This window comes from Sapajus apella, unplaced genomic scaffold (assembly GCF_009761245.1).
Source record: "Sapajus apella isolate SASKATOON/1434 unplaced genomic scaffold, GSC_monkey_1.0 scaffold10, whole genome shotgun sequence".
Classification (NCBI taxonomy): Eukaryota; Metazoa; Chordata; class Mammalia; order Primates; family Cebidae; genus Sapajus; species Sapajus apella.
In genome coordinates, this window is record NW_022436950.1 from 10,043,562 (window position 1) to 10,068,195 (window position 24,634).

At 36.9% G+C, this 24,634-nt stretch overlaps 1 protein-coding gene across 25 annotated transcripts in view; it reads left to right on the top strand.

Annotated features, from left to right (window-relative positions):
* TRIP12 (thyroid hormone receptor interactor 12) overlaps nt 1-24,634 on the top strand; it is a 160,134-nt gene that overhangs the window by 62,499 nt on the left and 73,001 nt on the right. For 23 of the 25 annotated variants that reach the window (XM_032277983.1, XM_032277984.1, XM_032277977.1 and 20 more), the window contains 3 exons: nt 544-1,346; nt 19,969-20,074; nt 23,649-23,785. In XM_032277983.1, the coding sequence (XP_032133874.1) occupies nt 544-1,346; nt 19,969-20,074; nt 23,649-23,785 (1,046 nt within the window). The remainder of the gene's footprint in view (nt 1-543; nt 1,347-19,968; nt 20,075-23,648; nt 23,786-24,634) is intronic. The other 2 variants (XM_032277975.1, XM_032277976.1) reach the window with 1 other exon arrangement.

Sequence of the window (24,634 nt, forward strand, 5' to 3'; positions counted from 1 at the left end):
TTAAATTTTTTTAGTTTTTATTGTCAGAGCAAATGGTTCTGACAATAAAGTTTAGGTTTAATCGGTGATTCTTAACATCTAATTGATAAGAGTCTTTGGAAAGCAGTGTTAACTGTGAAGATTTGATAGTACTACAATAAAAAAGTCTCTGACCTTCATTTTGAAAGTGCGTATGTTAATGCTTATTTCTTCTAAGCTTTGTCAAAGCAGTTGTGCTTGTGAATAGGGCACTATTATTCTGGCTTCCTCTGGTTCTGAACAATTAAGTGTTCTTTTTCTTGTAATCTTAATTCTTGTTTTGTGATAAGGAGTCTTAGTGTCAGTAATCTGTGGGCTAAAGAACACCCTTATTTTCTAATCAAATACTTTACTATCCAAAGTCACACCTGCTTTTGTTTGGTTCTTTCATTTCATTTTACAGATTTGAACCATCTGAAAACCTATGTTTAATACTGGACTTATTAGGAACATATTTAAGCATTAAATATGACAGTTATAATTATGACAGGCCGATATTAACTATTTTCTTATCTGACCTCTTAGAAGCTGCAGTTCATCATCTGCTGTCATAGTTCCACAACCAGAGGATCCAGACAGAGCCAATACTTCAGAAAGACAAAAAACGGGGCAGGTGCCTAAGAAAGACCATTCTCGAGGAGTGAAACGCAGTGCTAGTCCAGACTACAACAGGACCAATTCTCCTAGCTCTGCAAAAAAACCAAAAGCACTTCAGCATACTGAATCTCCCTCAGAAACAAATAAGCCACATAGTAAGTCAAAGAAGAGACATTTAGACCAGGAGCAACAACTGAAATCTGCACAATCACCATCAACAAGCAAGGCTCATACCAGAAAGAGTGGGGCCACTGGCGGTTCACGGAGTCAGAAAAGAAAAAGGACAGAGAGTTCTTGTGTAAAGAGTGGCTCTGGGTCTGAATCAACTGGTGCAGAAGAGAGATCTGCAAAACCTACCAAGCTGGCTTCAAAATCAGCCACCTCAGCCAAAGCTGGGTGTAGCACCATCACCGATTCCTCTTCTGCTGCCTCTACTTCCTCCTCGTCTTCTGCTGTAGCCTCAGCCTCCTCCACTGTACCGCCAGGTGCCAGAGTGAAACAAGGAAAAGATCAGAACAAGGCCAGGCGTTCCCGTTCAGCGTCCAGTCCCAGTCCTAGAAGAAGTAGCAGGGAAAAGGAACAGAGTAAAACTGGTGGCTCTTCAAAATTTGATTGGGCTGCTCGTTTCAGCCCTAAAGTTAGCCTTCCTAAAACAAAACTGTCTCTTCCAGGGTCTTCTAAGTCAGAGACATCAAAACCTGGACCTTCTGGATTACAGGCCAAATTAGCAAGTAAGTTTACAAAAGGTCTTTTTCTTTAATTAAAGAAAGTTTCTCTTGGTTTGTCAAAGCAAATATGCTTTAAAGTTAAGGGCTTTTCCCCCAAAGTCTTAGATAATATTAGATTTATTACTGTCCCTATAATTAAATACATAACAGCATGTAATAACTGCTACTATTTAGTTTTATGGAGACAGGTAAGGAATACTGCCTTTTATTATTACAAAACCGTCATATTTTAGTGTCTGTATCTTTCTTGGTCCTTGTGGCATCTGCTACTTCACTGACTTCCTAATATCAGGATGGGACATAAAGCTGGATTTTCTTCTATACCACATACAAAATTATCATTTAGTTAGAAGTTGTTCTTTTTAGTTATGAGTTGCCATGATCAGAAATCAAATATGTGTATATTTTTTAGACGGAGTCTCACTCTGTGTTACTGCACTCCAGCCTGGGTGACAGTCTTGGCTCACTGCAACCTCTGCCTCCTGGGCTCAGGCAGTCCTCCTGTCTCAGCCTCACAGGTAGCTGGGATTGCAGGTGTGCACACCATGCCTGGCTAATTTTTGTGTTTTTAGTGGAGATGCTTTTTCACTATGTTGGCCAGGTTGCTCAACAACTTCTGACCTCAAGTGATCTGCTCATCTTGGCCTCCCAAAGTGTTGCGATTACAGGCGTGAGCTACCATGGCTGGCCAAATATATATATTTTTTATATTATATGTTCTTGATGTATAGATACACCGAATTATTAAAATAAATATACCTTAATATAAATTAAACTTTATTAATATGTGCTATCTCATGGTCTTTAAGGAGTTTTGTCTAAAGTTGAATACCACTTATGTTTCACTATACTTTATATACTATTATGGGTCCTAAGTGAGTGAGAAAGAATATTGCTCTCAAAGTTTACAGTGGAGTAGAAAGAATTTATGTTTTGTGAATACATTCAAGGAAAGAAACAGAAACTAGGTGGAAGAAACACAGCATTCTGTACATTCCTTCATGAGTCAGTTTTGGAGATCTAGGAACTCTTCTCCCTTTCTCTTTACCAGAAGACTTCTTCAAGGAGCCAGCTGCTCATCTGGGGAATGCTAATGTTTTGTTTTTCTTTTTTGTTCTGTTCTTTTATCTTTTCTTTTCCCTTACCCTCACCCTTCCTACCTTTCCTCCCCTTTCTTCCCTTTCTTCCCTCTTTCCTTGACAGAGTCTCACTCTGTTGCTCAGGATGGAGTAGTGGAACAATCTTGGCTCACTGCAACCTCCACCTCCCAGGTTCAAGCAATTCTCCTGTCTCAGCCTCCTCAATAGCTGGGATTACAATTGTGTGCCACCACACCAAGCTAATTTTTGTATTTTTAATAGAAGGTGATTTCATCATGTTGGCCAGGCTGGTTCGAAACTCCTGACCTCAAGTGATCCACCTGCCTCAGCCTCCCAAGTTGTTGGGATTTTAGGCGTGAACCACTGTGCCCAGCCTTCTTTCCTTGTTTCTATTTGAGAAATCTATAAAGGACAAATAGGATAATAAAGCACTTACCTACAATTTTTAAAGGCATTTAATTTATTTAACATCTAATTAGGAAGTTTGCTTTAAAGCATCTTTTCTTCTCTGATTTCAGATCAACATTTGGGTAGGGCCATAATGTTTTCCTGGCTTAAGAAAATTATATATAGTGTCTACTAGCATTCTTGTCAAAGTATAGCTAATATTGAGTCAGCCTAACCTAATATTGAATCAGAGCTGTTAGCTCTGTTTAATTTAACCCTGCAATCTAAAACTGATTCAGATATTACCTAAAATGACAAGAATACTATTAATGGTAGATACCGTATAAAAAATATCATGTTTAAACTGTATGGTAGGTTATTGTGAAGTAACATCTTTTAGATTGAACTTTGTTCTGTTTTGGTGTTTCAAATATGCAGTACATCTGTATAAAATGTTTTAAGTTTAAAGGATTAAGATAGGCTAGATCAGTGTCTTGAAGTCAGAAGGAAATAAAAGTCCAAGTTAAAAGGACAACCAACTATTTGTCCTTCCAAGGATTTATTGATAATTGGAGTTATTTAGGTCAGCTTTTATACCGCCTCTCCGCCCTGTGTCTTGTGTTTGTCAGTCTGTCCATTGTAGTAGCAATGTAATGGGCCAGGTTGTGTTTAAAGCAAGTTGCATAGGATTCACTTCAATTTCTGCCTTCCAGTCTGCCTCACTTGAAGAACTCATCTCTTAAATGAGTTATATAGGAGGGTTCTAGGGCCAGGCAATAGCAGATCGTACTTGAGTGTCATGGCCTTGGTCCTTTGTAGACATCAGCTTTCTTTTCTTACATAGTTTGTTAACATGATTTTTAAAAGAAAACCCAACTCTACCAGTGACTAATCAGTGAGGTCAGGCAGTGTCACTGTGCCACTGATTTGATAAAACCAATCCAGATAATTCCTTTAAGCCTGCTCAGCACATAGTCATAAACTGATTTAGTATTTTAAAACTTATTTCACCATTATTTCATTCACTTTCACAGTATTTGTGTGTTCTGTTGTCACTATTATGTCACTTTTTTTCCATTTTCACTGCTGCTATCCCAGTTCTGATCTCTCATCATAGCCTAAGCCGTTGAAACAAGAGAATGGAACCAGCCTTTGTTTAGCATAGAATAAGTACCAGGTATTTTACACATGCAGTTACATTATCTTTTCAAAATAATGGTGCTTTAGGATAGTTTGTTTTTTTTTTTTTTTTTTTTCCTGAGACAGAGTCTTGCTCTATTGCCCAGGCTGGAGTGCAGTGGTGCCATCTTAGTTCACTGCAACCTCCGCCCTTCCAGGTTCAAGCGATTCTCCTGCCTCAGCCTCCTGAGTAGCTGGGATTACAAGTGCATGCCACCACGCCTAGCTAATTTTTGTGTTTTTAGTAGAGACAAGGTTTCACCATATTAGCAGGCTAGTCTCAAACTCCTGACCTCACGTGATCTGCCTGCCTCGGCGTCCCCAAGTGCTGGGATTACAGGTATGAGCCATCACACCCAGCCTAGGATAGTTATCAAGAAAATTTGTTCCAAGGAGATGGAATAACTTATCTGAATAACATACCTCGTACTTGGCAGAGTTAAGATTTGAAGATGGGGGTGTGTGTGTGACCTTGAATGAAGCGTTTTCTTTTCTTTCCTAACTCATGTTTCTGTGTTTTACTGTTGTAACATAATTGGGCCATTTGGAGATACTAAGACTCCAGTGGAAATGAAATTTTTTTTGATCCTTCATTGATAGTATTGATTAAATTTAGAGATGAATACTATGTGGACCCAGGGATTTATACCATATCACTCAGTTTATATTTGCTGCTTTTCAAATAAATGAAAACATTTCAAAACAAATTAGCATATATTTACTGTGCTATAAATGCTTGACAGTTGTTCTGAACAACCTTAAGTGAATCATCTTCTTTGTTCCTCCTTGGTCTTGTATGGCAAGTTTTTATTTTTTTTCCTTTAAGATGGAATCTTTCTTTGTCACCCAGGCTGGAGTGCAGGGGCGTGATCTTGGCTCACTGCCCCCTCCACCTGCTGGGTTCAAGTGATTCTCCTATCTCAGCCTCCCAAGTAACTGGGATTATAGGCACGTACCACCACGCCTGGCTAATTTTTTGTGTTTTTAGTAGAGACGGGGCTTCACCATTTTGGCCTTGTATGCCTGACCTCAAGTGATCCACCCCGTCAACCTCCCAGAGAGCTGGGATTACAGGTATGAGCCACTGGGCCCAGCCTTTGTGTGACAAGTATTTTTATTCCCAGCTTACAGGTTAGGAAACTCTTATTACTCAAGTTACCTAAGGTCACAGAACTAAGAAGTGATAGAACCGAGTTAAACCCAGGCTATCTGATCCCAGAAATTGGTCTTGAGAACACAGTGCATAGGGACAAGCAGATTGGGCAAGTTAAGTCTGGGAAGGTTTCTTGAAGTCAAAACAAGGCCCTGTGCATTGTAGGCATGATTAAATGTGTCACTTCAGAAAAAAGTTTACAATAGAATTAATTGGCAGATATCTTAAGGATACAGTGGCAAAATGTGGTATTTTATGATTGTCTCTGGATTTCAAGTAATGGTATTTTGAGGAGTAGAGCCAAAAATGTTGGATTCAAATCCTGGTTCTGCCATTTTTTTTCAGCTGGTAACTGTGGGAAAGTTTGTAACTTTTTCTTTGTAAAACAGGCATAATAGCTATTTGAGAAATAAATGAAAATGTGAGAAGACTTAGCATAATACTTAGGGCACAGGATGCATCACAAAATTTAAGGTGTATAACTGAAGGTGATTGTCTTATGGCAGAAAACATTCAAAGCAGCATATTGAGAATGAGGGATCAGTAAGTCCTGGCCATTAATCAATTTTAAGGGAGCTAGCTATTAGATTTGGAACACCAGATTTAAAGTTTTTTTAATCTCTTGAAAATCAAATCCCACATGTTCTTATTTGTAAGTTGAAACTAAATAATGTATACACATGGACATAGAGTGTGGCGTAATAGACGTTGGAGACTGGGAAGGCGATGAAGGATGAGAAATTACGTCATGGCTGTAATATACATTATTTGGATGATAGTTAACACTGAAAGCTCAGACTTCGTCACTAAGCAACATATTCATATAACAAAACTGCACTTGTACCCCTTAAATTTATATAAGAAAGTCAAAAGTAGGAATATATATACACAAATAAAATTGCATAATTTTATATATAAAGAAACATGTAACCTGTATAAATGGATAAATCAACATAAATGCAAACAAAAATGTCGATATTAATACATGTACATTGCTTTAAAAAGTAAAGATTATTATAGTTTTGTGAGGTTGAGCAAATCATTTAGTTGTAGTTATGATACCAACTTTATTCCTAATTTATTTGGACAATAAGATTCCTCCTTGTGAAGCATAAATGAAAGATTATACGTGAAAACAACTTTGAAAATCTAAAGTGCCATAGAATACAGCAGTGTGTTAGAATGTACCATGTAATGATGAATTAAGAGTTATGTTCATGTTTGCATGTATGTATTTTATTATTATTTTTGAGTCAGAGTGTCACTTTTGTCACCCAGTCTGGAGTGTGGTGGTGTGATCTCAGCTCACTGCAACCTGCTCCTCCTGGGTTCAGGTGATTCTTGTGTCTCAGTCTCTCAAGTAGCTGGGATTCACAGGTGCCTGCCACAATGCCTGGCTAATTTTTGTATTTTTAATAGAGACAACGTTTTGCCATGTTGGCCAGGCTGGTCTCGAACTCCTGACCTCAGGCGATCTGCCCGCCTCCCCCAGCCAGGTCATGTATTTAAAGGGCTTTTGTGTGCATCATGGTTTTTTGTTTTAACATTAATCCAGAGGCTAGAATTTGATTCAGTGGGTGGGTGGAAGTTGAGAGGTGGGCTTCTGATTATCTTAGGGGAATAAAAGTCTATAAATTATATTAAAAATAGAGTAGGCCATTGTGAGAAATTTCATATTGGGTAGGTTATTTCGGATATCCTTTGCTTTATTCCAGTTTCTAAGAATTGAACCTATGAATTTAAATGTGACGTGTTTCCTCAGGTAAAGACTTATTCTAAGACATAATCGGTCAGTAGGAAAAGTAAAGGAAATGTTTAAAAAATTGTAGGAACAACAGTATTTTTTTTTTTTTTTTTTTTTTTTGAGACGGAGTTTCGCTGTTGTTGCCCAGGCTGGAGTGCAATGGCGCGACCTCGGCTCACCGCAACCTCCGCCTCCTGGGTTCAGGCAATTCTCCTGCCTCAGCCTCCTGAGTAGCTGGGATTACAGGCACGCACCACCATACCCAGCTAATATTTTGTATTTTTAGTAGAGACGGGGTTTCACCATGTTGACCAGGATGGTCTCGATCTCTTGACCTCGTGATCCACCCGCCTCGGCCTCCCAAAGTGCTGGGATTACAGGCTTGAGCCACCGCGCCCGGCCCTATTCTAAATTTTATTTATTTATTTTTTAGAGACAGGATCTTGTTCTGTGGCCCAGGCTGGGATGCAGTGGCATGATCACAGTTCACTGCAACCTTGAACTCCTGGGCTCAGGTGATTCTCCCACTTCAGCCTCCCGAGTAGCTAGTATACAGCTACTGTAGTTTTTATAGAGATGGGATTTCATCATGTTGGACCAGGATGGTCTCGATCTCTTGACCTCGTGATCCACCCGCCTCGGCCTCCCAAAGTGCTGGGATTACAGGCTTGAGCCACCACGTCCGGCCTTGCAGTAACTTCTTAACCCAGTATCTTGAAAATTAATTTGACCAACTATTATTACTTTGGGAGCCAGCAGTGGTTCATGGAATACACTCAGGAAATGATATAATGCATTTAGTGAGGAAGCTTAAACAGGAAGACCTTATTATTGTGCCGCTTCGTCAACTGTTGGTAGGCCAGTGAACAAGTTCGTGGTGAGGCACTAGGTCTGGCAGAAGATCTAGTGAAACAGCTACTTTAGTGATAGACTTCCTGAAGCATTGTTGCCGGCCCGCTCTATCTCATCAAAACAGCTCTGAGACAAAGGTCATTCTGTGTTTCTTGGTAAAAGTCTCCTGAGTATCTCAGAAAGAAGAGTGTTACATAACAATTTTTAACGTGCATTAGAAAGGTGTTGCTATCTCTGCTGTTTAGCTTCAGTAGATAGACATTCTTGCAAATTTATATAGCATAAATATAAAACCAGTAAGGTAATGTAATGATATAGTTTGATTTAAAAATATTTTAGTAATATTTTAATATGCTTTAAATAATTTTATAACTGGTTTGTCTTCAAACTATATTTTGCTAATCTGCCTTCTTTTAAAAGTTAGCCAATTATTATTATTTTTTGAGATGGACTCTTGCTCTGCTACCCAGGCTGGAGAACAGTGGTACAATCTTGGCTCGCTACAACCTCCACCTCCCAGGTTCAAGCAGTTCTCCTGCTTCAACCTCCTGAGTAGCTGGTATTACAGAAGCGCACTGCCATGCCCAGCTAATTTTTGTAGTTTTAGTAGAGATGGGGTTTCACCATGTTGGTCAGGCTGGTCTTGAACTCCTGACCTCATGACCTACCCACCTGAGCCTTCCGGAGTGCTGAGATTACAGGCATAAGCCACTGCACCCTGGCCTAAAAGTCAGCTAATTTTAAAAACTTTCTGCAATAATTTCAAAGTGAGTAGATTTTGATGGTATAGAATTATAAGAAACCATTAGTGATCAAAATGTATTTATGAAACCTGTTATAGAAAAATTTATCATATTTCCAGTCTGATGTTTCTATTGAAGATCTACTTTACTCTTATTATTATTATTATTATTATTATTATTATTATTATTATTTTGAGACGGAGTCTTGCTCTGTCACCAGGCTGGAGTGCAGTGACGCAATCTCGACTCACTGCAACCTCCGCCTCCTAGGTCCAAGCAATTCTTCGGCCTCAGCCTCTGAAGTAGCTGGGACCACAGGCGTGTGCCACCACACCCAGCCAATTTTTTTTTTTTGTATTTTTAGTAGAGCCGGGGTTTCACCGTGTTGGCCAGGATGGTCTCGATCTCTTGACCTCGTGATCTACCCGCCTTGGCCTCCCAAAGTGCTGAGATTTACAGGCGTGAGCCACTGTGCCCGGCCTACTCTCTATTATTTAAAGTGCATTTTTATTTAATGTGCCCGTTATTAATAACATAGCAGTAGTTAACAGCTTACTTTTGTCTTGAGTTTCATATTCTCCTGCTGACTTGCATACAGCCTGCGGTTATTATCAGACTTAGACAAGAACCAGGCAAAAGCCAAATTCTAGAAAGGAGATTCTGATTAGATTAGGAAGACATAGTGCTTTGCGCCTCTAGCATGGAGGGAGAAAGTAAGAATGAGTTGAGCAGGAGAGACGAATATAAGTTAGACACTTGGTTTCACCAACTTGCATCTTATAGGATCATCTCTACTTAGGTGAAAAACGTAGATTATATGTGAGCCCTGTTAAAAGTTGAGCAGGGAGCTTAAAAGGAAAAGGCTTGAGTGTCACTTTTCCATATTACAAGGCAGCTATTAAAGTAATTTAGCAACTTAAAAGTTTAATAGTTCAATATGTGACAGCTTTGAAAAATTACTAACAAATAATCCTAGTAGTTTTGATACTTTAAAAAACTTTAGAAACGAGTTGCCAAATTTTAAAGAGATCATTTAATGGAAAATACAGCATTGAATTCTTTGTTAACAAGGCTTTGCTTTGTATTACATTGTTTGGAAATTATAAATGACCGTGTTATGTAATTTTGTATACAAGGTCAAAATAAGAATTAAATTAGCCAAATAATGTTTTACGTAACTTACACTAGTAATTGCCCTTTATATTCTTACCTGTATTCTAGATTGGTTTTGACATTTCTGATTCTGAAATATGTTTGTTAAAAAAATCCAGAAAGTACCAAAATATACAAAGGAGAAAAATACAAAATCAGGGCTACCTCTTTTTGTTTTTTATGGTGTGTGTCTTGCCAAAACTTTTTATATTTATCAACACTTATGTACAGTGTAAAGTGAAAGAGTTATATAAGGTTTTTTTTGCCCCTCCTTCAAGATGATGATCATAGCTTACTGCAGCCTTGATCGCATAGACTCAAGCAATCTTCCCACCTCAGCTTCCTGGGTAGCTGGGACCATAGGCACATGCCACCATGCCCAGCTAATTTTTTAAAAAATACTTTTTTTGTAGATATGAGGTCTTACTGTCTTGCCTAGGCTTGTCTCAACCTCCTAGACTCAAGCGATTCTCCTGACTAGACCTCCCAAAGTGCTGGAGTTATAGACATGAGCCACTATGCCTGACCAGATCTATTATTTTTTTTAAAAGCGGTTTCTGCCGCATTGCCCTTTTCTATAGCTGATTATTTTGATGTTTCAGTGTGTAGGTTATGTGCTTTTATGTACCTGTTTGTTGAGTTCCCTTCTCCCATCCCCCCACAGTGTGATCTCTGTTGTATTTCCCTTATGGAAAATGAAGATTTTGCTTTCTAACCTTACGCCACCCCATTCACCTATCCAGACATATACTGCTACATACTTCCCGTCTTTTCAATGATGATCAGTACGCAGAATTTATTGTATTATGAACATCTAAATGTTATTTACACTGAACCATGTAGGAACATTTCCTTTCTCACACATCTTTGCTTTTCCTGAATTTTAAATTCCTTTTTTTTGTTGTTGTTTTCCTTACTTTCCTATGAACTTACTCAAACTCCTCACTCCTTACTAATTGTCACAGTCTTTTCTCAAGCTGCCTACATGCATGTTTCATCTTCCTGAAGAAATGAGGCCTGTGGATGGTTGTTCTTTAAGCCTGTTTATACTGCTTTAGCCTTGGGATTTTCTTCAGTCTTTTAAAGTTTTCTTTTTCCAGATTTCTTGTCATCTTTCTTGCTTTCTTGTTTTGGTGGAACATTTCTTCTTGATTTTTAAGGAAAAGTATTTATGAGATTTTAAAATAAAATTTATTTTTTCAAAATTTGAATGTCTGAAAATGTATGATACCACATTGATACTTACTTGACAGATTAGTGAATATAGAATTCTGGGTTGGGAGTTACTTTCCTTCAGAATTTTGAAGAATTAGTGTCTTCTGTCTTTCAATACTGGCACCATTCCTATTTCTGATTTTTGTTGTATATGTAACATCTTCTATGGAAGCTTGCATTTCCGTTATTTAGAAGTGTGATGATATTGCCCATTGCTGTGAATTCATTTGCATTCCTTGATAGGGTGACCACCGTTTTGCTTTCTCTGGATCTAGGGCATTCTGAAGACTCAGGACTTACAGCTCTAAAACCAGGGTAGTCCTAGGCAACTGGGATTGTTTGTCACCCTGCACTTGTTTCTTTTCACTGTATTGAGCGCTTGTCCTCTTAAATGGTCTTGATCTTACTCTTTGATATTGCTTTCTTTTTTTGTACTGTTTCTGGTAGATTTCTACTTCATCTTACAGCCCTTCTCTTGAATTGCTTTTTTTCCCCAGTGTTTGCCGTCTTTTATTTCCAAGAGGTGATTTTGTTTTCGTTTCCTTGTTTATAGAATCTTGTGTTTGTTTATGATTGCATTTCTTTTTTGATGACATTAATGATGAGTTTTCTTTGCTGGTGTAATCTCAAGCTTTTGTGTGTGGCAGGGAGGGTGCATTTTGGGTTGTATTTCATGCTAGGAGCTTTCCTCAGATTCTGGTAATTTTGGTAATTCCTTGTTGTCTCATCATACTTAAGTGTAATTTGAGACCAAAAGTCTTAATTTGTAAGCTCTGAGTACATAAGTGAGGTTTGCCCGAGATTTATTGTTTAGTGATCTGATTGGGTCGTTTCGTTGTGAACTTCCTCTTATTATTTTTAGATCATTGTTTTTCAGCTTGTAAAATTCCACAGAGAAGTTTGTTTCAAACTCCTGCCTCAAGGTGAAGCCATAACTGTCCAAGTTCTGGGGGCTGAGTGGGAAAAGAGGGCTCAGGGGAAGGATAATATATATTGTCAGACAGTGTGTCTGTACTCGATTTTCCTCTCTCCCTCTTATTTTTGGTATAGTGTACCTATTTATACTGTGTACTTTTAGTCAAGAATTTTTATATTTTCTACTTTCTAAAGAATAAAGGTCTTGTTTTTTGCTGGATCCAGAGAGGAATGGTTGCCCAGCTGTGCAAGTAGGGGAGGGGATCTGGGGATCTGGTATTTTGTAAACAGTCTATCAGCCAATCTTCAGTTTTAATCCCAATGCTGCCCTAGAGGTACCTGGCACCATCAGATCCAGAGCCTTTTTGGGTTTCTGTTGTGTCAGTTTAATTGGTACTTAATCTCAGCTTTCTACTTTCAGTGTTTTGGACTTCCCAGTGCATTTAGCCCTGACATTTCTGGTTTTCGTCTTCTAAAATTGTATTGTAATCATAATGTCTTCCGTTCTTCTCATCCTTGTAGATTTATGGCTCAGATTATTTTAATGCCGTGTTAGTGGTGTTTCATGTGGAGACAGAGTGAATGCATGTGTGTTAAATCTTTTGTCTTTATCCTCAAGGGGGAGACACTTCCCTATGCATACACAAAAGTCTAATCTCGCTGTACATGACAGTAGGCATTGCTTTTTGAGTGCCTGTTATGGGCCTAGCTCTGAAATAGACATTTGTTGTCCATTAAATTTCACATTCAGAATGACAGAGCAAGGTAATAGTTGTGGAGAAACAAAAGTGCTTTATTTGGCTAAACACTTTTGTAATAGACTAGCTTCCTTTCATATAACTATCAATGACATCATTTGTAATGGCTAGATATAGATGTACCCTAATTAAGTATGGCTTTGTAATTTACACCACTATTTCCTTGTTAGATCACTGGTTATATTCTTTTAGATATTGACATATATTTTCAAATTGCACTTAGAAATCTATGAATTTATATTTCCACCAGTCATGTAAAAGTGTCAACTTGTTCACATGCTTATTAAATACTGTTTTCTTGAATTTTCAGTTACCATACTGTTTTATTTAACCAACCCCTATTATTGGGCATTTGGCTCCTTTCTAGTTTTTCCTTGTTGTAGATAATGCTTAGATGAATACCTTTGGACATTTCTAACATTTTTAATTCATATTGACAAATCAATACTTGAAATGGCTGTGCATTGACTAGGAAATAAAAATTTGCTTTAAAAATTGCTTTTAGGATTTAGCTTATTATCTGCAAAATGTCTTATTACTGAGTTATTTTAAAACAAAAGTCTGTGATTTATTTTTATAAACTCATAGATTACTTTTCATTTTCGAATTTATTTTTACCAAAGTGACCATTAATATAGTTACACGGGCATACCTTGGAGATGTTAATGCACTCAATTCCCAATCACCACAATAGAATGAATATCACAGTGAGTTCCATGATTTTTTTTGTTTCCCAGTGCACATGAAAATTGTATTTACACTGTACTGTAATATAGTAAGCATGCAATAGCAGTGTACCTTAACAAAAAAAAGTATGTACCTTAGTTAAAAATACTTTATTGCTAGAAATTGCTAATGATCATCTGAGCCTTAGGGAGTCATAATCTTTTACTGGTGGGATAGTCTTGCCTCAGTGTTGATGGATGCTGACTGATGAGGGTGGTGGTTGCTGAAGGTTGGTGTGATCTTGGCAGTTTCAAAACGATGATCTTTGTGGCGCTGATTGACTTTTTCTTTCACGAAAGATTTTTATGTATCACGTGATGCTTTTTGATAGCATTTTGTCTGTGGTAGAACTTCTTTGAGAATTGGAGTCATTTTTTTTTTTTTCAATCCTGCTGCTGCTTTATCACTAAGTTTATGTATATTTTAAATCCTTTTTGTCATTTTAGTGGTGTCACAGCATCTTTCCATGAGTAGATTCCATCTCAAGAAAAAAAAAAAAACAACATTTTATTCTTTTTAAAGAGATAGGGTCTTGCTCTGTCACCCAGGCTGGATTCCAGTGGTGTGATCATAGCTCACTGCTCAAGTAATCCTACTTCCTCAGCTTTCTAAGCAGCTGGGACTACAGGCATGTGTCACCACACCCAGCTAATTTTTTTTTTTTCCCCTAATTTTTTGTAGAGACAGGGTCTCACTGTGTTGCCCAGGATGGTCTTAAACTTCTGGCCTCCAGCAGTCCACCTGGAGTTCAGAATGCAGAGGCATTCTGCATTCTGAACTTCTGGGCTTACAGGTGTGAGCCACTGTACCCAGCCAGTAGTCATCCTCTGATAGGCCTATAAATGTAAATGACTTGTAGCAATTTTTTTTGATACCTGCTACCCTTGTTTAAGATATTAATTTGTATATTATATTCTGTTAAAATATCAAGAGGTTTTATTTAGTTTGTTTTGGAGAGTTTTAACTAGTTTTTGAAATTTGGATGAATTTTTATGTGTGTGATTTTTTGTTGTGTTTTTTTTCTCCTTCAAAGTCCAGGTCAGTAACAAATTTTCTGCTGATGGCCGTATAGTAAATATTTTAGGCCTTGCTGACCACATACAATCTTTGCCACATCTTATTCTTCATTATTACTACTCTCTGGAATGTATAAACCATTCCTAGCTTGAGAGGCTCAGGTTGCCAGTCAAATTTGTCCCACAGGCTGCTGTTTTGTCAATACCTACTCTAGACTAAAAATTCTAATAATGACCTATGGTCTCAATTTTGGGGTTAGTGATTGATACTCAACCAAAATTAAATGGAAACATATCAGTTCACATGATAGATAAAGCCCAGAGAATGTCTAGCTTCAGGCTTGGCTGGATACAGAGGTCAAATGAAGATAGCACTGACGGTCTCACATCTTGTGACCTCCCTCAGTCTCTCCCTTTATAATAAAAGCGGATAATATCTAGTCATTTATATATCAGCATTTAAGGAAAGTCCCTGATTTTCGTGGGTTATATACCTGTCCTTGAATGAATCAGTGTGGTGGAGGAGAGAAAAGGGGGATGATGATGAGGATTGGTGTTTGACCCTCCTGTGCAGTAGTAGGATTGTGTTGGGAAAGACATTTCCAGTGGTACCACATGGAGAAGAGGCAGAAGATAATTCTCCAGAGAGCTATAAATTAGGTAGTGTGCTCAGAAAAAGAGTTTCTGTACATTAAAAATAGGTGTGTGTACTTGATCATCTAAATGTCACTTTAAAATGCATATGTAAGTTGGAAGATAACAGTAATTATTTGAATGTAATATTTATTTATGGAATGAAGATCTTAAATCAACTTCCTCACGTCTTCTGTCTTCCATTCCTGACTGATCTTTATATAACCTTATCAAATACACTGACATTGATGTTTGCTTGGACCTCTTATGTAACAGAAGGAATCTTTAAGAAGCTGGAAAGTTTACTTAATTATTCCATTGCTAGAATATTTTATCATGGTGGGGGAGACTTTATTTTCATTGTGAGACTATGTAATAGGTCTGATACTTGTATATCAGATTACCACATGAAAGATTAGCATACCTTTAACATAGACCATGTAAGAATAGAAGATTGCATAAAAACATGACAGTGAATATGCATTGTTCAGTTGTCTATTTCTAACTTTTAAGCAATGTAACACAATTAAGGGTAAAAGCCATTCCAGTATTGTAGTGACCCACATTTGGTGACTCCTTTTAAGTAGGCAGACATATTTCTTGAGCTCATTTCTCTTGCACAGTGATGAGATTGGGATCATTTAATAATAGTCTAATGAGAAATACATTTTAAAATTTATAAAATTTCAAGTAGACAAGGGAAAGTAAATGATGTAATAAGATGTACCCAAAAGCATCTTAACTATTCTTATATATGAGTCCATTGAGTAAAGTATCTGAGGTCATTGTCACTCCGCAGTCTGGTTCTTTTTAAATGTTGTTTTAAAAATTCAAGCTTACAACTTTTCATTATCTCACATTTCAAAAGTCAGACCTTGCAAATTGCCAGCGTTTTTGAAAGACTGAAACCTTGAACTTTAAATAAATCAGTTTTTTAAAAATTAGGAATGCATGTTACCTTTTTTTCATTCTTTTCCTCCCTGCTTTTCTTCCCTTTCTTTCACAAGATCTCGCTCTGTCACCCAGGCTGGAGTGCGGTGGTATGATCTGTGGCTTTGGACTGCTGGGCTTAAAGCATCCTCCCTGTCATCCTCCTGAGTAGCTGGGACTGTAGACATGCATCACCATGCCCAGCTAATTTATTTTTTATTACTTTTTGTAGAGACAGGGTCTTACAGTGTTGTTGATGCTGGTCTCCAACTCCTGGGCTCACCTATTCCTCCAGCCTCAGCCTCCCAAATTGCTGGGATTGCAGTCATGAGCTACAATATCCAGCTTGTGTTTTTGTTTGCTGTTTTGCTTTGGTCTTCTTGTAGAGACAAGGTCTGTGTTGCCCAGGCTGATCTCAAACTGTTAGGGCTCAAGTGATCCTCTAGCCTTGGCCTCCCAGAGTGCTGGGATTATAGGCATCAGCCCCTGTGCTCAGCCTGTTTTTGTTTGTTTTATAGACTTGTCTATATTGGAGAACAGAACAATTAGGATTTTTAGGCAGACAATACTAACTGCCAGTTTTTTCTTTATCCAGAGGTTTAAAGGTTATAGGAACAAGTACATATATTCTTATACGAATATATTAAGGTCAAGAATTTTGGGGAAAAGAGTACATCTACATTTATACCTAATTTCATTACACAAAATCTTTGTGAATAAAAGTTTATTAATCTGACCAGTGATGTTCTTGTTGAGTGACATCATAAACGTAAACAATAAATGTAGTTTTGCTGCATTACAGAGCCTGGGAAAGAGGAGAGTGTGTGTGCATGTATATATATATCTATGTATGTATGTTTTAATTGTTGTTTAGTAGGTTTACACTTAACTGTGTTCTCTCCTCTGTTGAAATACTCCTTGCTTGATCAGCAGAATACAAGGAAATTTCAGTTCTACAAAATACTGTATTTTTATATGGACAGTGCTAAAGCTTTTTGTTCAGAACCAGTAAAGCAAAATTTTAGCAACTTATGAGAAACATATTAAGAGGTATTCTTAATATACTCTTGTTTTCCTTGCTTCAAAATGAGCTTTGGATTTGTGTAGTTGGCTAGCTTATACACCTTTAAGCAAGTCTGTAAATGTTATATTATCTGAAAAATAGGAATTATCTAACTTTATATCTGAAAGTGCTTTTGAAAGCCTCAACTAGTCTTAAGAATAGTATGTTCTAGCATAGTCAATTTGCTAAATGGTCAAAAGAAGTTACTCTGTCTTTATCTTCAAGAAAGTAATCTTACCCAACTACTTCAAATTTGAACTTTTCTTTCTCCATGAATGTCTGCCATTTCTCATGTTCTGAAAATGTTTCAGACTTTTGGAAGAATAATCCTTGAAAGGAATTTAGATAGTCCTTCCAAGGTTTGACTTGGTTTATTGAAATATGCTCAGAAGTTACCAGTTACCAATTTTCACAACATAAGATGTGTTGCCCTATTCAGGTGTTTTGGGCAGAGATGGATATATAAAAGCTAATATGGTCTCCTATCCTGGGTTCCCATAATGTTGCAAATAATGATAACCTCTTTTCCACTAGAGAGCATTATACATAGCAGCTCTTTACTGTGAGATTGTCTTTCAGACCACAGCATGTTTAAGGTAATCTCTCTTACTTCATCAGGGATGGAGTTAGACAGCCGCACAGTTGTTTTATGATCGTGGTATGATTATGAAAGCCATTACAAATGTTTTTCTATCTAGTCTGTTTTGGTTCTTCCCTTCCCTACTTCTCTGCAACTTAGTATGGTCCTCTTAAAGCTTACCACCAAGAATGGATAAACAGATTGTGGAACATTCACACACAAGAATACTACTCAGCAATGAAAAGGAATAGGTTACTAATATGTCTAAGAAAATGAATCCATTTCCAAAGCAGTGTATGGTTCTATTTATATGAAATTCTAAAATAGACACATCAGTGGTTGTCAAGGGCCTTATGTGAGAGAGAGAGAGGATTACCTCAAGGATCAAGAAGTACCTTTTTAGAGTGATGGAAATGTTATGGATCTTAATGGTGATACTAGTTACATGGGTAAATACATTTGTCAAACTCATTAAACCATACACTTAGAATACATTTTATCACATTTAAGTAATAGTTGAAGACAGTCTAAAAGACAGTTAAATGATGAAGTCTGTTTCAGGGCATGAATGGTGAAAGAATGAAAAACTGATTAAAAAATATGTCACCTCACATCAGCAGTGTAGCATACAGTACATTAATTTGAATATTTTATTTTTTAATGTCACCAGATAGATGCAAAAGTGTGTGCTCCCGTCCATTACTGTATCATGTTATGGATAAAGATTTTTTAGTATTACGTGAATGAAGTACTAAGTAGTACTAATGGCAGTTATACAAGGTTTTTTGTTTTTTTTTAAAGTGGTTTGTTAAAAGCAAAAGCACTTTGTGTTTTTTGTTGTGTTTTAATATAATACACATTTGTGTATTTTTCCTCTCTAAACTGTGGATTCATAAGTCTAGTAACACAAATCTGATAGAAAAGCAAGTGTGAAATTTAATACTTTCTAAAATAGTATTTTAAAGTAATTTATGAACTTTTTAGTATTAAAATGTGATGATAATTAGCTGAACGTATTACTAAGCTAACTCTAGATCTGTTCCCAAGCCTGTCTGTTAGGTGACCAGATTGTGTGCCCTGACAAAGACAGCATAGGATATCAGGCATATGATTATATCAAATAATTCTGGCAATATGCTTTGTAGAAAACCTAAAAATAAAATTGAAATTTACAAAACTCTTAAGCCAATCATCTTTCCCAGTTAAAGTTTCATTCTTTGATTCTTTTATGTCAGCTTCAATTGTTTAGATAATCTTTCCCAAAAGTTATTTTGAAAAAGGCCCAAAAGATACAGTTGAGATATCTGAAAGGTAATGCCTGTCTAAACATAAGATTTTTATTCTTATAGCTTCTGTTTCATGTTCACAGATTCTTGAATAAGTTGATTTTTCACTTAGCAACTCTCCTTTTAAGTCTGCTATAAAGACCATCCTAAGTTGAATGAGCTGAAGTTTTGAGTCTAAAAGATCAAGAAAATGTCTAGAATCCTTTTTACTGCTTCTCTCCAAGATGTTTTGCTCTTGCTTTTTTCCAAATCAAAAGATTAAAGAATTAGGTTTTCCCCTTTAAAGTAATGAAACCAGCAACATTAAAACTTCCTGTAAAGAAGCAAGTGACCAGGACCAATAGTATAACTAGTTAGTCTCTGAAAAAGTTAACAGCTGTTTAAGATGATGCTGAGTTCTTATGGAAATAACGGTTGGTAACATTGGAGACCTTTCACTATTGTAGGTCTATTTTAGATATAGTGCCTAGTATATCATAATTTATGGTAACATTGTGAGGGTTGTCCAAGGGTGGGTGGATGCTGTCTTGGCTTTCCTATTTTTCATAAAATAGAGAGAAACTTTACTTAATTGATATGTCTTTTTTGAGCCTATTGACTTGTAAAGGCATTAGCTTCCAAAATAATACATAAAGTGTGCTTAATTGACTCTTCCCCCTCATTATACAGTATTTTATAAATCAGACCTCTTAATAGTCTTCAGTTCAGGTAAGGACATGCACCTTTCTGATGGATGGTATAATTCATTTGGTTCTCTCATACCTGATTGATGAGCCTTATATAAACTAACCGAAATGGGACTATATAAGAACAGTGTAACAAAGTTGGTAAACTTAATGATGTTTAGTAAATTCTTGAAATAAATAGTACATCCAAAAACCTCACCTTTGTTAGTGAAGAAGAAGGAGAAGCAGATGAGAAAAGAACTTTGAAAGAGGTTAGATAAGCAGGACTCTTGGGATACGTTGGGTCAAGGTTGGGTCCAAGTGAGAAGACCGGTCCTGAACTCGAGTGCCACCATTAGTCTTTTCATTATGAATAGGCTCTGGAAGTAAAGCTAGCAGTACTGCTGGAGAGATTATGGAAAGATTCTGTCGAGTTTTGAACAGGGTGTTGACCTGAAGAATTTCTTGATTTTTCCTTAATGATAATTTCTCGTTATAAAATTATACTTTCCCATTTTCCATGGATAGGTTTAAGAAAATCTACCAAGAAGCGCAGTGAGTCTCCACCTGCTGAGCTCCCCAGTTTGAGGCGGAGCACACGCCAAAAGACCACGGGCTCCTGTGCTAGTACCAGGTAATTTGTTTTTTTTTTTCCATTTATGGTGAGTTCATTTGTCTTCTGTTGCTCAGTTTCAAGTTTGATTGAAATTCTTAACTCCGTAGGTAATTTCTTTTCAAGATGGAGTTTTGCCCTTGACATCCAGGCTAGAGTGCAGTGGCGCGAGTTCTGCTCACTGCAACCTGTGCCTCCCGGTTTCAGGTGCTTCTCCTGCCTCAGCCTCCTGAGTAGCTGCAATTACGGGCACCTACCACCACACCCAGCTAATTTTTGTATTTTTAGTAGAGACGGTTTCATCATGTTGGCCAGGCTGGTCACGAGCTCGAAACCTCAAGTGATTCACCTGCCTCAGCCTCTGCCAATGCTAAGATTATAGGCATGAACCACCATGCCTGATGATTTTTCAAAAATCATTAAAAAAATTTTTTTTTTTACTTGAGTAAAGACATATTCTAACATAACTGGTATTATCTTCATGAATTTCTCTCCAATATTTATTTACGTGTTTTTACTAAGTTTTAACCATTCTGCTTCTTGATAATACTTTTATCCTCTACCTTTCCTTTGCTGCTACACTATTTTCACTGTACTATTGACAGTAGCGGGACCTTGGACTGTTTCCAGAGTTCTAGTCTGCCAAATATACTTCTAATGAGCATCTTTATGCAGATTTGGGTTGTTTTTTTAAAAGGTAGTTAAGTTTCCCAATACTGTGATTAATGAATCAAAAAGGATGCCTGTTTTAATGGCTGTACTGTTGCTTAATTAGTTTCTAAAAGTGTTAGAACCAATTACTAAGTTTATGAATGGAGGGGGAATGTATTTAATTTTTATTTTATATTATAACACCTTCCTCTCAAGAAAAAGTGTGGGTATTTTGTGTGTTCTTTCACATCTCCAATTCTAGCTTCTAGTTACTGTAGATCTCATTTCAAAATAACTACCTGTGATGTGACACAGTTAATATTTCATAAACCTTTATAAACTGATTGGGAATCTCAGCCTAAAAGTAAAAAGGTAAAAATCTTTTTCCTGCAACCTCCTCTCAGCTTTTCAGGCTTGCTCAGTTGGTCAGGTGCCATTCTGCTGCTAATTATTCAGTAGCTACATATGAGTTCTCTGTCTGTGTATAGTCATGCCTCTTTTAATGAGGAGGACACGTTCTCAGATGTGTGTCATTAGGTGATTTTGTTATGCAAACATCATGGAGAACACTTAAACACAAACCTAAATAGTATAGCTTACCCATCTAGGCCATGTGGTAGCCTATTGCTCCTAGGCCTGAAACATGTATAGCATGTTACCTTACAGAATACCATAGGCAATTGTAACACAATGGCAAGCATGTATGCACCTAAACACATCTAAACATAGAAAAGGGACAGTAAAAATACAGTATTAAGAATTTTGCAGGACTGTGGTCGTACATGTGGTCCGTTGTTGACAGAACCATCAAGCACATGACTGTAGCTTGCTCCCTCCAGTAAATGCGTCAAAAACTAGTGATGGGAGAATGATTTTGTTTGCCTTTTCCCACTCAGATTAGTAGAAAGATCTTTTCACTTCTTTTGGTTCTTAAGATAACTATTTTCTCTACTCTTATCTAAGATAACCTATTTTCTCTTGGTACAGTAGTGACATCAGTAAACTTGTTGCCTATAAATCATAAGAAATATACCCTTACCACCTTAAACCTCTTCCACCTGTTTTTAAATTTTTTACATTGTTTAAAATATCTAAATTTAGTACACCTGTTTGCTTTTGAGGTTGCATAGCAACTTTTCTGAGGATTTCTGAAGAAACTTCTTAGTTTTCCAGAGATTTTTTCCTATTTTCGGCCAGATTTTGAATCTTAATTACTTAAGGTTTAGTCTGAGGTGCAAACTCAATTTATTGTTTCTGCAAATTAATTTTAAGCTATATGCGAAGTCAGGTAATCTAGTGTTTAATTGTCTTGCCTTCCCTGCTGATCTCTGCAACCTTCTCTCTTTCTACGCATGCTAATTAGTGCATGTGAAATTACTTACTGTAGACATGCTTATGCTGTGCACAGGCCATCTAATCTAGCCACCTGCTTGAAGTGCTCTTCCTGGCGAATCTTTTCTGAATTAGTTGGGATTCTGTTTATGTATTGTGCCTTGGTCACCTACTTAGGGTGTCCTTGTTTCTCTTAGGAGTGCTGTCCTCACTCCTTGAGGGCAGCAACCCTATGTATCCAAAGTAGTCAGCCCAGTGTGCTGTTGGAGATTAGATCTTAAGTGAGTGAATTTGAATCCCACTAACTTGTAGTTTTGTAAAATGAGTTTGGAATGAGCTGTTTCCTTGTGAAGGAAAGATTAGTGAAGCACATTTCTGTGTAGGGATGCTTTTTCTGTAATGAGAATAAACTCTTCAGTGCTCTCAGGTAAGCCAGACCCTTTCTTTGTAGGTCAATTGTGCCCATTTCTCTCACTTCATTGTAGTGTGACTTTAGTGTAAAGCATGTCTTTAGTAACAGGTTTCTGGATTTCTTAAGATTATTTGGGTAGCTTTTGCTTAAATGCTATCAAGTTTTAGTAATTTCCCAGGGGAATATTTTTGCTTTTACCCAGTTTGCTTACTGATTTCTCTATTAAAGGAGAAAAAAAGGTTTGTCATCAATAAAATTTAATTTTTTTTCAAGTGGTCATTATTCCATAATTTATTGTGTCTCTGTCCTAAATGAATGTTTTTCCCAAATGTTATCTGTAATATATTTATTAATAATACGAAATCTATAATTTATTTTAAAGAATGAAGTTGTTATTAGGATAGTTATTTTTAGATGATTTATGTAATCTGGAACTTAGCGGCTGGGAATTTTTTCACATCTGTTCTTCTCTAAACCTTTCCTCTCATTCTCAGTGTTAGTCTGCAAGTCTTTGTATTAGTGTGGTTTTTTTTTTTTTTTTTTTTTTTTTTTGAGACAGTTTTGCTCTGTTGCACAGGCTGGAGTGCAGTGGCGTGATCTCAGCTCTCTGCAACCTCCTTCTCCTGGATTCAAGCAGTCCTCTTGTCTTGGCCTCCCAAGTAGCTGTGACTACAGGCGCATGCCACCATACCTGGCTAATTTTTGTATTTTTAGCAGAGACAGGGTTTCATCATACTGGCCAGGCTGGTCTTGAACTCCTAACCTCAGGTGATCCACCCACTTCAGCCTCCCAAAGTGCTGGGATTATAGGCATGAGCCACCACACCCAGCCAATATTAATACATTGCTCCACTGTTTACCCTGAAAATGATGTGCTATTTTAAATAAATTGAATTTTCTCTGCAGGAAGTCACTTTTCTGTTTAGTTGGAAGTATTTTAAAAATCATTTCTGTTTCTAAGGATGACAACAGCTCCCAGTTATACAAAAGCTTGTATTGTAAATGCAATATAACTTGGAAGAATTTTAAATATACAAAGTCTTGGTTGTTACACATGGTGTTTTTCTGCACTTACTTTTATTGAAAAAGAGGACGAAGAAGAAACTGGCTTTGTGCTCCATGAATTTGAGCTTTGTGTTTTCTATACATTGCTCCTGGTTCACTGATAATGCTGCCCATAATGACATTTTTCTGTTGTAGTCGGCGAGGCTCTGGCCTGGGCAAAAGAGGAGCAGCTGAAGCTCGTCGACAGGAGAAAATGGCAGACCCTGAAAGCAACCAGGAGGCAGTAAATTCTTCAGCTGCTCGGACAGATGAAGCTCCCCAAGGAGCTGCAGGTAGATTGGTACTTCTTAGCTTTAAAATGCATTTCTGTCTTTTACAGATTTGATGGGCAGAGGGAGGGAAGTATGCTAGATGTTACTATCGTATAAACTTCTCGTTCTGTTTTGTTTTAGTTTACCAGTTTGATATATTGATAGTTGGATTTGATTGTCATTTTAAAATTCTCATCCAGATGTGCACTAATTACATTCAAAAGGCTTTTAGGAGGAAGTAAACTCTTTTCTGTGTAAGCCTTTTATAGACTAGTATGTATAACTGCCCATTGATTGAAAGAATTTAAATTCATAGTAAAAATGTAAGAATATAGTTTAAATTGCTTCACACATATATAAATTTTAAATTAGAATTTTTGTAAACCCTGAAATATAAATATTCAGTTTGAACCTTAGCTATAAGAATAGTATTTACATTGTTAGGGGCTCCTTGTTTTTATACTTGATATATTAGAAACACAAAAATTAAGGCTTTTCTCTCCTTTCAGCTTTAAATATGTACCCATTACCTATACCAAAACAAGACTAATACTTCAACTGTTAGTTCTGGCTGATAAATATCAAAATGTAGTTTCTGTTGATATTTGTAAATGACATTAACAACAGATAAAAAATGCTAAAATCAGTCACTATAGGCTTATATGTGTGAGTCCCTTAAATCAGATGATACACACAGGTTTAATTAAATACAGGCATATACTTCCTTTTGAACAAAGATATTTCAGGTACTATTGTTTACTGTTAGAATATGTTGTCATGTGTCATAGTTGGCCATGAAGGTTGTGATTTGCCCACCACTGATGTCTTGTTCTGTCTAGCTTAGCATTTATTTATTTATTTTTTCAAAAT